The 15,738-nt window shown below is 35.1% G+C and overlaps 2 protein-coding genes across 3 annotated transcripts in view; both read left to right on the forward strand.

Annotated features, from left to right (window-relative positions):
• Positions 1 to 1,459: 1,459 nt before the first annotated feature.
• On the forward strand, positions 1,460 to 10,356 carry myoz1a (myozenin 1a). The gene is made up of 6 exons (XM_051126861.1): positions 1,460 to 1,638; positions 3,404 to 3,500; positions 6,328 to 6,515; positions 6,729 to 6,999; positions 9,058 to 9,238; positions 9,355 to 10,356. Exons 2-6 carry the CDS (start codon positions 3,413 to 3,415, stop codon positions 9,587 to 9,589), a joined length of 963 nt encoding a protein of 320 aa, XP_050982818.1. The 5' UTR covers positions 1,460 to 1,638; positions 3,404 to 3,412; the 3' UTR covers positions 9,590 to 10,356.
• Positions 10,357 to 12,410: 2,054 nt separating this feature from the next.
• usp54a (ubiquitin specific peptidase 54a) overlaps positions 12,411 to 15,738 on the forward strand; it is a 66,784-nt gene continuing 63,456 nt past the window's right edge. For both annotated transcript variants that reach the window (XM_051126050.1, XM_051126049.1), the window contains exon 1: positions 12,411 to 12,638. The gene's annotated coding sequence lies outside the window, so the exon portion shown is untranslated. The remainder of the gene's footprint in view (positions 12,639 to 15,738) is intronic.

Genomic DNA, 15,738 nt, shown 5'->3' on the forward strand with positions numbered 1-15,738 from the left:
AAAAATCTATTGTATATTTTTACATTTTTACACAACAATGTAATCAGTATTCTGTTTATTAGAGCCAAGTATTAATCTCATCAAGTTAGTGTTTTTAAGCATTTTACATTTATTTCAAAGTAATAACTCAAGGCATAACAACTTAAACTATATATTTTATTTGTGTACTTATATTCAGCTATTCTTTTTAATAGTTAACTTTTAACTATTTTTAACATTTTCGGATCATCAGTCATCAAAGCTCGTAAATATTGGTCACAGACATGGAGATTTCAACATTGCTTGAACCAATCACGACCAAACATAACCAGTCATATCCAATCATATCGCGATGGACTCACGTGGCTTTCCTCCATTAATTTTCAATTACCCCCCACCAAACTCACTGAAATGTGTGATTTATACACTTTCAAATGCTATATTTTGTAATACTGTAGTTCATTTTTGTACTACAAATTTTTTTCTCATCCAGTATTTTGCCTCCTCTGAGGAAATGCCCCTCAAACACACATACACTCCCGCAGATCTCCTGTTTTCTTTACAATTATTATAATTTCAAATGACAATAAATGTCATTTATATATGCCGAAGTGTATAATAAACAGTAAATGTGTCTTCTAAAACTCAGTAGGGGTGAAGTGTGGTATTGCACACTGCTGGGTGAGTGGACTACAGCTGAAGCTGGCACCATTCTCATGCATATGCTGTCCTCCTATATTTAGGCCTGATTATGTTCAGGCACTTTTTATGGCTGCTCCACGCTTTCCCTGCTTAGATTCCATTTATGAGTGGATCCTTCCTGAATTGACAAAGATAGAGAGGATTTGATGAGTTCTCAGGTTCATACGGGTGCAAATGATGTGGGTGAGAAAAGCGATATAATAAGCATTGTCTCTGACACAGGTGGGAAAATGTCACCTGAAATATATATATAGACACACACACACACACAAAACAGTACAGTAAAGTTCCTTCTTTGATTACAAAGGATAACTGTGCTCATTGTAAGTTAGACCCAAGCAATTACATAAAACTTGGGAGACTGCAAATTCGTGAATTTGCCAATAATTTTCTCATTCACACCACAGCTATTTAGAACCATGTCATCTTACTGTAACATTGGCTGCCCTGTCCAACACCGACCCCCTCGGAATGCTTAAATCATTATCAGAAAAATAAATTTAGCATGGGGTCCACTTTTGGATTTAAAAAGTGAAAATCCTCTCACAAGTGGAAGGTGATTAACAAAAGAAGAAAAAGTGCAAATCTATCACGGCCCTTTTGCCCCGTGAAGCTATTTGATAACTATGTGCAATCACCCGGTCGCTCTCCTTCTCTCTATATTTAGCCAATGAAGCATCTGCAAGAAAGATATTAGTCTCTTGATATTCCCATCAGCAAAGTGCTGTGCAGACCAAACGGGCCCCCCCTTACCCCTCACTCCCCCTTCTTACCCGGACTCTCCCTCCCCCCATGAAGATTTGCCATCCAAGTCCCGACTGGATTTTGCACGCCTTGGGTTCTTGGTCCAGCCACAGGTCAAAGGTACCCTGGAATTGGTAAACTTCTTAGCAACCAGCCTTTTCCTTTTTTCACTGTACCTTTGAGACCACTTCCTGTAAGCAGTCTAGAGCCTTGGTAAGTGGATTATGTGATTTTTTTCTGTCACTTTACTAATCGCACACACACCGTTCAACTAACAGCTGCATGACGGCAATGACAACACTACCAGCAGTAGGCTAACTCCTGTTGCTGGTGTAAAACCCACTCTAAAAGTTTGCAATCACTGACGGCACATTTTCATTTTAAGTTTGGATTGATTGGTATAATCAAGTTCGAATGCTCCAGCGTCTTTTTGCTGCCAGAAAGTGGGAATGTGCTAAACACTCCCACCCGACCTGGCTGACGATTTTATGTGGAATGCAAAGCCTGTACTGTCCAGCTGGGGGAACTTAAGCCCTGTGGACCCCAGCTCATAGTTATTTTACAGGGTGAGTCAGTGCGCCCCCCTCGTCTCACCGCACATGGTGTCGTTTCAGTTTAAGGGAGATTTCCAATTTCTACAATGCATTAAGTAACATTACGTGTGTTTATGTCTGTATGTTTGTGACCAGTCCTGAGTATCTGACAATAAAAACCAACGCCACGACTCGCCACTAAAAGGTCTTGCTTTAAAAATAGCCATACTGTATTGAGTTACAGTCAAGTCGATGCAGTGTTTGCCATTAACAGAGCCTTAAAAAATAGCAGATACACTGTGTGCAGGAAAGCTAATGAAAAAACTCAAAAGATAGGCCTAAACTGCAGTTTACCTGCACATCCATGTCCAGACTTGAAGAAAAATGGAGCATGAAAATTAAATACAGAGCTAAAACTGGATATTTTTCAGTGTTTGATTAAAATCTGTAAATAGAATTGTGAAATTTTGATGGAATATTTTTGAGTAAGATAAACCAATTTATAACACAAAATTACATAATTCATATGTGACCCTGGACCACAAAACTAGTCTTAAGTCGCTGGGGTATATTTGTAGCAATAGCCAAAAATACATTGTATGGGTCAAAATTATTGATTTTTCTTTTATGCCAAAAATCATTAGGAAATTAAGTAAATATTATGTTCCATTAAGGAATTTTGTAAAATTCCTACTGTAAATATATCAAAACTTAATTTTTGATTAGTAATATGCATTGCTAAGAACTTCATTTGGACAACTTTAAAGGCGATTTTCTCAATATTTTAATATTTTTGCACACTCAAATTGCATATATTGAAATAGTTGTATCTCTGCCAAATATTGTCCTATCCTAACAAACCATACATTAGAATTAGTAGCTTATATATTCAGCTTTCCGGTGATGTATAAATCTCAGTTTCACAAAATAGACCCCTATGACTGATTTTGTGGTCCAGGGTCATGTATATTAGATGAATCAGTTGCTAATGTTTACTGATGTCTGTGCTGTTAATGTCCCACCTGAATTAGCTTTTGTTAGGAATTATATAAAAAAACTGTATATATACAGTGCATTATACAAACGAATGGAAAGTGAAAAGCAAATATTTCTTTGAATTTCTTCTGCAGTTCCAGAGTTTGCTCTCTGGTTAGGCTCATAGTAATTATGTCTGGAAACTGTGAAAATACCACCCTGAATGAATCAAACCTTGTAGTGAATTATATGTGTGTGAGGAATGTGAGGTCATTCATATTTACATTGAGCAAGTGTCTGTTCTTTATTATTCTTCACAGACTGTGTCATATGCATAGTTTGCTTACACCACAAAAATGAAACCTGTTCATTTATTTTCAACCTGGAACTACTTTAAACTTCTGCACAATGACAAGACAGAGGTACAGTTTAGTATATGATCAAATCTACTCTGTTCTCTGTTTTCCCAGTCTGGAATCATGCCTCTGTCAGGAACACCAGCACCACCCAACAAGAGGAAAAAGCTCTCCAAGATCATCACTGACCTGTCACACATAACCCAAGATGGTAAAACACCCACAATTTCAGCTTTATAATTGATTTGTTGCGTAATCACTCCATGCATCCTAACATATGAGACGGGTTAAAAAAAAATGCCACCTGAGATAATACTATTTGATCGTCAGGGAAGTTATGGTTATAAAATAATGAAAGGGAATTACAGTACAAAACTCTTTTCTGTTTTAATATACACTACCAGTCAAAACGTTTTGAACAGTAAGATTTTTAATGCTTTTCGAAGAAGTCTCTTGTGCTCACCAAGTCTGCATCTATTAGATCAATATTTAAAATAGGTGAGTACTTTCTTTTCAGGATTCTTTGATGAATAGAAAGATACAAATATCAGATTTTATCTGAAATAAAAAGCTTTTGTAACATTACTACACCATTCAAAAGCTTGGAGTCATTATAATTTTTTGGGAGGTGTTAAAATAATACTTTTATTTAGCAGGGATGCTTTATATTGATCAAAAGTGATGATAAAGACATTTATAATGTTACAAAAGATTTCTGTTTCACAAATGTTGTTCTTCTGAGCTTTCTATTTATCAAAGAAACCTAAAAAAAAAGTCTTCTCAGCTCTTCTCAGCTCTTTTCAGCGTAATAATAATACATGTTACAGCAAAATATTAGAATGATTTCTGAAGGATCATTTGACTGGAGCAATGATGCTAAAAATTCAGCTTTGAAACCACAGAAATTAATTTTTATTTTAAAATATATATTTAAATAGAAAACAGCTATTTTAAATAGTAAAAATAGCTCACATTTTTACAGTTTTTGCTGTATTTTGGATCAAATAAATGCAGGCTTGGTGAACAGAAGAGACTTCTTTAAAAAAAAAAAAAACATTAAAAATCTTACTGTTCAAAAACTTTTGGTAGTGTATTTTAGAATATAATTTTTTTCAGAATTTTCAGCAGGGATTAATCCAGTCTTCAGTGTTACATGATCATTTAGAAATGCTGATTTGGTGTTCAGCTATTATCAGTTATGAATAACAGTTATTATTTTTATCAATGTTAAAAACAGTTTTTTGCTACTTAATATTTTTGTAAAAACAGAAACTTTTGTCAAGATTCTTTGATGAATAAAAATGCCAAAAGAACAGCATTTATTTAAAACATTTGTAACATTATAAATCTTTACTATCTCTTTTGATCAATTTAATGTGTCTTTGCAGAAATTTTGAAATGGTAATATTTCACAGTTCCTACAAAAAATAATAAGCAGCACAACTGTTTTCAGCATTGATAATAGTAAGAAATGTTTTTTGAGTACCAAGTCAGCATATTAGTATGATTTCCATAAGATAATAAGGATGACTGGAGTAAGGGATGCTGACAAATCAGATTTGCCACCTAAGGAAATATAATGTAAAAATTACATTATTATTATTTTTTTTAAATAGTATGCTTTTAAATTGTAATAATATTTCGTAATATTATTTACTGTATTTTTCATCAAATAATTTTCACACACACACACACACACACACACACACGTTAGTTTGTTATTGTGAATTGTGGGGACTTTCTATAGACTTCTGTAGTTTTTATACTGACAAAATGATATTGTCTATCCCCTAACCCAACCCTAACCCTAAACCTACCCCTTACAGAAAGGCCGCAGGCCGGTCCCCACAATGTCAAAAATTTCAGGTTTTACTATCCTTGTGGGGACATTTGGTCCCCACAATGTAGCAAAAACACACACACACACACACACACACACACACAAATATTCAAGTCAAATTTTAGGAAGCTTTGGTTATAATAACATGGTTAGCCAGTTTTCTTGGTCTGGGACTAAATAACAGTTTTTTTTCATATAATTAGAGAGTGTGTTTGTTTAGCCTTCTTGAAAGGTGAGCACATGTCTTCTTTGAAAGATGTCATTAAAGAGATTAGACTATGAACATGCCGTAACAGACAATATACAACCCGCTCAACCGTCTGCATCGGCAGCCTGTCTTATAAGGTGTCACTTGTTTATTAGATACATCATCTTCATTTCAGGGCCTGTCACTAAGGTTTCATGCTTCTGGATTTAATATGTTTTAATGAGGAGCAATATATCAGCGACCACATGTATCTTGCAGATTTCATAGCTGAAATGTCAGCTGTGTCTGTGATTATTACCAGAGCACCACTCCCTCCCCTTCATCATTATAATCATGGGACATTTACTCCACTGAAAGAACATTACATAAGTGTCTCCAGCGGAAATTAAGTCTAATTGATATGTGTTTTTTTCATGCTTTTGAATGTGGGTGAAAAATTGCTGTTGCGGAAGAATGGAGAGACTCGTGCAATCCTGATACGTGCTTACATGTTTTTCTTTAGGCAACTTTATTTTGATAAGAGGAAACAGTTACTTATCTCATGCAGGGATGTTAAGTCTAATACAGGAATCGACTTGATAAAGTTCAAATGATTTTATTGTTTATGTTAATACTGTTTTGAACATTTCCAAGGAACTAAGGGTGATTTTCCAGTACAAACAGTGGGTGGCAGGATGACTAATAGCTATTTAGTTACTGTTATGATTATAATGCAGGAAAAATAGATACATCTGTATAAATATGAATGACGACGCTTGATACCAGAGAATCAGGGATACATTGTTTTTCTTTCCAAGCATAGTCTGATAATACAATCCACAGTTAAAATACAAGTGAACCAACTGATTATTACAATGCTGATTTCACTTTATGCTAACATACATTACATTTACTAGTTTGTCAGATACTTTAAAGCTGAAAATTGTTTGTGGTGTCTTGTCAAGGACTTTGATTTTTTTTATTAGTGAATAATCTCTTTTTGTTTTCTAGAATATGAATCAGAGCCTGAGGCCTCAGAGTTCGACTTGGGGAAAAAGATCAGGGCACCCAAGGATATCATGCTGGAGGAACTATCCCTTCTGAAGAACAAAGGCTCCAAGATGTTCAAGATGAGGCAGCTTCGTGTGGAGAAGTTCATCTATGAGAACAATCCCGACCTCTTCAGTAGTGAGTCCATGGTAAGGCAGGCTAAGACCTATCAACATCTGTGTATTTGTTGTCAAATTATTTGCATTAAATGATCATTATTCCCAAATCTCAGATCTTCTGTATGTCAGTGTTCTCCAGTCATTCTATTCTAATTCTTTATTCTGGTCAAGTTCTTATTTCTTATTTAAATGTAACATTCCAAACATGATTTAAATGCTAATTTGGAAACTCTTCCACTAAAGGATAACCTCCAGAAGTTTGTGCCCACCCTGGGGGGCCAGATGATGGATGTTGGTGGCCACCTGATTGGTAGGCAGATGGTTGGCGTGGCTGGTGGGGCTGGTCAAGCACCAGTGCCTCCTCCTAAACCTGGAAGCTATGGCAAGGTAGCAGGGGGTGGGCTGCTAGCAGGTGGGCTTGCTGGAGGAGCTGGAGGTGCCGGAGGTGCCGGAGGTGCCGGAGTGGCAGGAGGAGCAGGGGGGAAGGATGGTGTGTCAGGAGATGCCTCACAGAGTGAGTAGGAACCCAGATGGAGACCTTTATACACTAGCCAGCTCACCCACACTAGAAACTGCCATGGAGACTCACCATAGAACTTGCGTTAAATTAAACTTAGTTATTATCGTTAACTAAAAATAAAACTACTGTGTCTGCCAGGACATTATTTATTAAATTTATAGGCATTTACTGTAAAATTATGGACATTAAAATTCCAAATATTAATAAAAACTATATTACTATATAAATAATACTACAAATAATAGTGCTTTAACTTATTTAAGATGAAACCGAACTAAAACTGAAATAAAAACGGAATAAAACATAAATAGTAATGTTTAAAAACAAAAAACAAAAGCACATGAAAATAAATAAACAATTATTAAACAACCATGAAAATTAAAAATATAAAATCTACAAAGTCAATGAAAATCTACTAGCATATTAATAATACTAAATAAAACTTTTGTTAAAGGGGAGTTTTCCCGTAATACTCACCCTCATGTGATTACAATCCTGTTTTTTTTTTTTCAATTATTGTATGGCAGGCCTTTTCCACAACTGACTAAAATATGTTCAAAAGTAATTACAACTTTCTCACAATTGCAATTTTACATCTCGCAATTCAGAATTGCGAGTTTATATCTCGCGAATCTGACTTTGTAACTCGCTATTGTGAGATATAAACTTGCAATTCTGACTTTTTTCTCAGAATTGTTATAAACTCACAATTGTTAGTTCTAAAGTCAGAAACAAAGTTGTAAGACAAAAATTTACAGTTCTGAGAAATAATCTTGAAATTCTTAGAAATTAGTCATAATTCTGAGAAATGATGTCAGGATTGTGAGATTTAAACTCGCAATTCTGAATTTTTTTTCTCAGAATTACGTGTTTAAACTCACAATTCCAAATTATAAAGTCAGTGTTGTGAGACAAATTGTGAGACAAAGTCAGAATTAGTATTTTTTCTCAGAATTGCGTGATATAAACATGCAATTGTGAGTTATGAAGTCAGAATTGAAAGATATAAGCTTGCAATTCTGACAAGTATTTTCTCCCCCTTAAAATTGGACTTTATAACTCACATTTGCAGTTTATGTTATAATCATGAGAAAAAGGTCATAATTGCGAGATATAAACTCGCATTTGCAAGAACAAAGTCAGAATTGTGTTTTTTTCTCGCAATTCTGCCTTCATTTCTCACAATTGCGAGTTTATATCACGCAGTTCTGACTTTATAACTTGCAATTGGGAGTTTATATCATGCAATTCTCAGAAAAAAAGTAATAATTGTGAGTTTATATCTTGTAATTCTGACTTCATTTTTTAGAACTGCAAGTTTATATCTCACAATTCTGCCTTTATAACTCACAGTTACAAGTTTATATCTCACAGTTCTGAGAAAAGGGTCAGAATTGTGAGATTGTATCATGCAATTACAAGAACAAAAAAGTCAGAATTGTGAAATAAAAAGTCGCAATAACATTTTTTTATTTTTTAATCAGTGGCAGAAAAAGGCTTCCATATGATTGTCCATTGTCCCTAAATCTTTTTGAACTCTAATGACTTTCATTGTGGACAAAACTAGTCAAATATTTTAGAATGAAATGAGGGGAGTAAATGATAGAAGACAGAATTGAAAATTTTGGTGAACTACACTGTAAAACATAAAAAACACAATTTGTTGAGTCAGCTTAAAATAATTTTGTTACCCTGCTGCCTTAAAATTTTAAGTTCAGTCAACTAAAATAAGTTTAGTCAACTTGAAATGTTAAGTTTGACTAAGTAACAACAGATATTTGTGTTTGCTAAACTTAACAGATGGGTAAGTAACCCAGCTGCCTTAAAACTTTAAGTTGATTCAACTTAAATATACTCACTTAGTATAATTTCAAGTTGAATAAACTTTTTTTGAGTTAACTGAACTTAAAATTTTAAGACAGCCAGATTACAAATTATTTTAAGTTGACTCAACAAATTGTTTTTTACAGTGTATGCCTTTAACTAATGGAACACTTTACTAATATACTAATGGAATGCGATTACTTTCAATCCGTTTATATTTCTCTATAGGTGAGGAAAGTTCTAAGGCATCTTTGGAAAAGGCAAAAAAGAAGGCCGCATATGTGAAGACGTATGTTTCCCCTTGGGAACGGGCTATGAAGGGCAATGAAGAACTTCTAGCCACAATGAAAGCTCAAATGCCAGGACCCTCCTCTTACATGGAGCTGCGCAAATATAAGTGCTTCAACAGGTGGAGTTGCATTTCTCAGTAAAGGCTGGTCAAACTGCCTCTCCTCTTTTCCTGTGCATGCAGCATTTGTACTTTTTCAGACCTGTGGTTACCTTAATTGGTCTATCTCTTGCTAGGAGTGCTTTGCCCTATGGAGGTTTTGAGAAGGCTGCTCAGCTGATGACCTTCCAACTGCCAGACATTGATGTGGCTGCTGAGGAGCCTGAACCTGCAGTGGTGTACCATCATGATATCAGCTCACGACCCTCCTTTAACCGTACACCCATCGGCTGGGGGGGTAGCGGTGAACCAGGCAGCATTCACATGGAGTTGGATACTATACCATTTGAAGTGGAGACTGACGACCTGTGAACCCACAACCCTAAAAAAAACAAAAAACAAATGTATGCCTGTTCTAATTAACCTGCACTCTAATAACCAGACACACACACCTATGCACACAGTCACAATGCAACAATCCATCAGGAAGACATGTAAAATGTGAATGGCAAACCTCTCTCACTGTTCATGTAACTTTGAATCTAAATCTGCCTCTGAATGTGAGCTTTAATCAAAGAAATATGTATGTATTTGTGGAGGAATTTTATGCATGAAGCATATCAGCGTAAATGAAGGTGTCAGATGGAGACTGAAGTTTTGACCCGCTTGTTATTTTGTCAGCATGTTGCACTTTAGAAGTGAACAAATGAGCATAATGTGCCTTGGGCAACAATGTCCTGTTAGCACTCGCAGTGATGGACTGCTTGGCACACGCTGCTTTTTTTCTGTCACTTAGATAAAGGTAAACATTTGAGACTGCATAATCTGCAACCTTCCTTTAAATAAGCTAACATCCCATTTTACCATTTCATTATAGTGTCATTTACATGAGTAAATACTGATTATAGTCATGATCATCATGTTTATAATAATGTTGTAGTGCATCTTACACAGTACTGTTGTTTCTGCTATAGTAATTGACTATTATTACATGTAATATGGCACATTATGCATATTAACATACTAATCATATCCATGTCTTCACAAACATTAATGCAAAAAATCCAACATACAAACTCTAAATTACTGTCTTCACACCACCACATGCCCATTCTTAAATAAATGATTGACTGCTTATATATTTGTTGCCATCTTTTGGAAATATACTGTGTCGCTTGTGTCTGTAATTAAATTGGGAAGGAGAAAGTGGGTCATAAGTATATTTGCCTATGCTTTATGGCATTAATACTAACCACAGCCAGCAGGTTGTATGCAATATTTCATGAGGACTTTCATAATCACTTGTATGAGCCAGTTCTTTCTAGTGAATGAAAAAATGTGCAGTGCAAGTGTTAAATTCTCGAACAAATGACTTGCATGAACCAGTTCTCTTTAAAGCCTTAAAATAAATGTATAAATAATAACAACAAATAACAGTAATGTGACTCTTTGACAAATCTACAAACATGTAGGCCAGTTTTTATTTTGTCTAACTCGAAATAACAAAGAACTGTTGCTTAATTTAAATAAAATAAAATGAATTTGAATGAAATATGTTTGAAATTTTAGTACAGTCTTGTACAGTCTAGTACATTGCATAGAAAGAAAATTAGAGAATTAAAAGTTGCTAGAGTCTGCAAACATAAAAGCATTGCATTTTTTCTGAAATGTTAGCCTATATTTGTTCATGTCTTCATAATGTGTCTTTTTCCAAAAAAAAATTGTATGCAAACTGTATAATATCCAAGGTACACATTTCTAGTAATTGTGCAGTTAATTCCCATATTGTATTTTTTAGATAGTTTTGGAATATTTGTCCTCTCACCAAATTTGTCACTACCGAAACACAGTAATAATAATTTAAATAGAAATTTATTTGTGTTATTTTTCAGTCGTTTTGGTAGTGACAATAACACCCAAAAAACAAACATGTCACTAATGAAACTTCACCTAATCTTTCGGTAGTGACTGTTTTGGTAGTGACAATTTTATGAGATAACACCCAAAAAACAAAGATGTCACTACTGAAACGCCATCAAATGTTTCGCTAGTGACTGTTTCGGTAGTGACAATTTTATGATATAACACAAAAAAACAAAGATACCACTACTGAAACTCCAACAAATGTTTCGATAGTGACTGTTTCAGTAGTGACAATTTTATGATATAACACAAAGATGTCACTACTCAAACTTCATCAAATGTTTCGATAGTGACTGTTTCGGTAGTGACAACTTAAAATAACACCCAAAAAACAAAGATGTCACTACCGAAACTCCACAACAAAGATGTAACTGCTGAAACTCTGCCAAATGTTTTGGTAATGACTTTTTCGGTAGTGATATACTTTTGAACAAAGCTCAAAGATGCTAATCTGCACATGGTTAGCTAGCACAGTTCTGAACAGTTGTACACATATAAAAATGAAATGTTATGGAATAACTCCCAACTAAGTGTGCTTAATTGCAGAAAATAGGTGTTCGGTAGTGACGTTCCTTAAAGTTACACAAAGATGTTTCAAGCACTTGAACACATTTATCTCAAAATGATCAGGCATATGTATTTACACATTGTAGCTATGAGAGAAAGGAACATTTTATATTTCCTTATCTTTTAGGGGCGTAGTTAAAATCAGCCTCGGCCAATAGACTAAAACATACACTGTTTCGGTAGTGACATGAAAATGTTTTTTCTTTTTTTGAACTTTAAACTTCACTTTTTAAAAGAATCAAAAAGACCATTTTAAAAACAACAATGGAAACTCTGGTGGAAAAAACAGCATATGCTGGTTAGGTATGTTTTGATGCTGGTTTATGCTGGTCCTTGACCAGCAACATGACCAGCATAAACCAGCGAAGGACCAGCAAACCAGCATCAAAACATACCTACCGGCATATGCTGGTTTTTTCACCAGGGAACATATATATATTTCAATATCATTTTCATAAATTGAAATTGAGGAGTTAGGATTCGGGACAGCCAGCTCCTAATTGAAAGTACCCAATAAATGATGATTTTAAATAATTATGCTATAATTAATATTTTTAATATTATTGTAAGTTTCGCTAGATAATAGAAGGATCTTCATAAACAACTAAGATTTGAATACTTAAATGCTTTTTAAATGCGTTTTGTAGTTGTGGGACAGCAGTTTGCACCAGTTCTGTAGAATGGCCCATATATAATTCGTCGTTCAAAAATCCACGTTTCCCATTCGTACTTCTGAACCCCTTACAAGCACCCCAGCCTCCGGCCCAGTCTCCTTGTCACACTCCGTCGACACCTGAGACGCCAAACATCGCGAGAGTTGGTTGCCTTGGCTGCAGCACACAGTGACGCTGAGGGATGTTTAAGGTTTAGCGGCAGAAAATAACAGATTTTCACCCTGCCGACCAGCCAAGGGGAGGATGCATACTGCAAGGTAAGGAAACCCTCCTTTCACCATCCTATCGAAGCAGTGTCTGCTCCTCCGACATAGAAAAAGGACAGAGAAGACGTTTCGCTGTGTGAGTTGGGAAGTTAAGACGTAGCTGCTCTTCCACAGGCATGTGCTGATCTAGTAAACAAACACAGGGATGCATCACTGTCAGGACGAGTGGATTTATTCATATACGCAGCACGGCGTATTTCAAATTGGCGTTTTCCGTTTTGGTTATGCTTCTCCGTTAGGATTATATTGTAATATAGGTATAGTGCGAAGGAGACGCTATATCTCACATGCTGTAATGTGCTGACGAAGCTCTGCACACTGTGCGTTGTGGCGAACACAACGCTGCGCATCTAGAAGTTCGCCACGTAGTAAAATAACCACATGGTTGTGCCTCGACCGTGTCGATGCATGCATCATTCTGTGGTGCATGGCAAATTACGCATGCGTTTTTAAATGTAGTATTTTCTGTAGCGATTTAATGCAGCCTACATCACAGAAAAAGGGATGTTTTATATTCGGAGGTGATTTATTGCTGGCCCCGTCTTGTGCGTTTTAACTTACCCAGCACAAGACCATATGCTCCTCACCATTTTCAGTGACGTAGCGGTTTCTCATCTTTTCAATACACTTGATTGTCCTCTAGCCGCCAATGTCATCTGGTGGCGTTTCAGAGGCTGTGCAGGTGAGAAGCAGAGAGAGTGAGAAGTGTAGGTCATTCAGGTGTGCTGAAAGTCTTATCTATCAGTCTATCATCTATGGTTCATTACTTTTGGATTTGGAGGCACATCTGCTAAGAGATTTATTTTATCCTATCACCTACTGTTCTGAAGAAGTTACAAGATCATGAAATCATAATAGCATTCATAAACTTTAGGTTTTCTTCCTATATTGAGCGGAACGATGGGAGTTTAATGAGTTGGTTCATTTGCTTGCACAAAAATCAGTTCGTTTTCAGTGTGTGATGGTGTGTTACATAAACAAGGAGGAGATGTCTCTATTAATACAACGGAGGGGAGTGATCAAAATAGACACCCCTCCATCCGAACCTTCCCTTTCACCCCTTCTTTAGCAATCTCTCTGTGAAAAGTAAATAAGAGCCCTGGCATGCATGCGAAAGAAGCCTACTAATTGTTATGTAAAATTTAGAAATGAATAAATTAACATACTGATGGTCACTCCTCGAGGGCCTGCGCTCCCATGTATTCATCAGCAGACAGAGCCTTCAGTCTGGCTAATTGGTTGGGGGTGTATGGGATTCCTGTAAATTTCACAACATGCTTTTAAGGGCTTACGACAGGAAGGGACAGAAAAGCCCTTGAGGGTAACTTTTATTAAACTTCTCAAGGTAAAGGAACATTTGAGCTGAGTGGGGGACATTCATGTGTAAATCAAAACTCTGTCTTCATTTGATATCAGCCCAAGTCTTTTCCTTGTGAGAGCAGTTTTCCTGCTTCATCAAGCCCCCAGTAGAGTCTGGCTGCAGATATGCACTCTCAGCTCACATGCACTCCTCTCTCTGTGATGGTATATGCATTTACTCTATGCAGGGAAAACACAAATAAGCTGCAGTCTGTTAATGCCAAACAGAATTTGACAACAGATTGTCATAGAAATGCATAATGATTCTGCTGTTTCATACTCTCCCATATGTATAGCAAATGGTAATTCTTCTCTCTGTAGATGCACTCATAATGATGCTGTCGTGTTTTTTTCAGTTGCTTAATCAGCGTTGGTCATGATGAACCAATCACAGTCATTTGTGATGAAAGATACTTTATTTAATAAATTAATAAATGGCTTGAAAAAAACTGTCTTTTTCCAAAAAATTTGTATGTATCCAAACTGCATAATATCCAAGGTACACATTTCTAGTAATTGTGCGGTTAATTCTCATATTTTATTTTCAAAAAGTTTTATAATATTTGTCCTCTCCCCAATTTTTTTACTACTGAAACACAGTAATATGTAATTTAATTAGAAGGTTTATTGACCTTTTAAGATTTTACATAGTAAACATTGTAACATTGTAAATATATTTTTTGCTATTTTATTTAAAAAAATCAGAGGTAAATTAATAATTACATTTTAACAATATTTCATAGTCATTTAGGAATTTATTGTTGTATTTTTGAATCCAGTTTTTCTTGTAAAAGGCAAAAAGTTGATCATACTGATTTCAAAGTTAAGGATTCATTAGTTTGAATATACATTGAACCAAAAACTATCATAACATCCTTTTAATTCAGTATACATTATTATTATTATTATTATTATTATTATTATTATTATTTATTTATTTTATTTTTTGATTATGTGTTTCGGTAGTGACAAAAGGGAACAATGACATGCTGTGGTCGTGACTGTTTTGGTAGTGACGAATAGAATAACACCCAAAAAATCAATAATGTCACTACCGAAACTCCACCAAATGTTTCGGTAGTGACAATTTTAGATACTTTTGAACCTAGCGCAAAGATGCTAATCAGCACATGATTAGCTAGCACAGTTCTGGACAGTGGTACACATATAAAAACTAGATGTTATGGAATAACTTCTAAAATAGTGTGCTTAATTGCAGAAAAAAGGTGTTTGGTAGTGACGTTTCTTAAAGTTAAAGTAAACGCTGATTTTTCAGACTTTTGAACACTTTTACCTCAAAATGATAGGGCCAATCTACTCATCATGTAGTTATAAGAGAGAGTGGCACTTAAATATTTCCTAATCATAAATGTAGTTAAAATCAGTCTAATGGAGTGTTTTGGTAGTGACATGAATAAAAATAGGAAGTTTCATAATTTACAAAGAAAAACAACAACGAAAAACCAATAAAAAAAACAAAAACAAATATATATATATTTAACTTCACTTTTTAAAAGAATGTTGAAAGTTGAAGTTTATAAGTTGATTAAGTTGAAATTTAGGGGTTAGGGTTTGGGACAGCCACTTCCCAACTGAAGTACTCAATAAATGATGATTTTATGTATATTAAGCTTATTCATATTTTAAATTTTATTGTGAGTTTCAATAGATAATAGAATGATCTTAGTAAACATTTAAGATTGGAATGCTTAAATGCTTTTTAAATGTGTTT

This window comes from Labeo rohita, chromosome 13, assembly GCF_022985175.1.
Source record: "Labeo rohita strain BAU-BD-2019 chromosome 13, IGBB_LRoh.1.0, whole genome shotgun sequence".
Classification (NCBI taxonomy): Eukaryota; Metazoa; Chordata; class Actinopteri; order Cypriniformes; family Cyprinidae; genus Labeo; species Labeo rohita.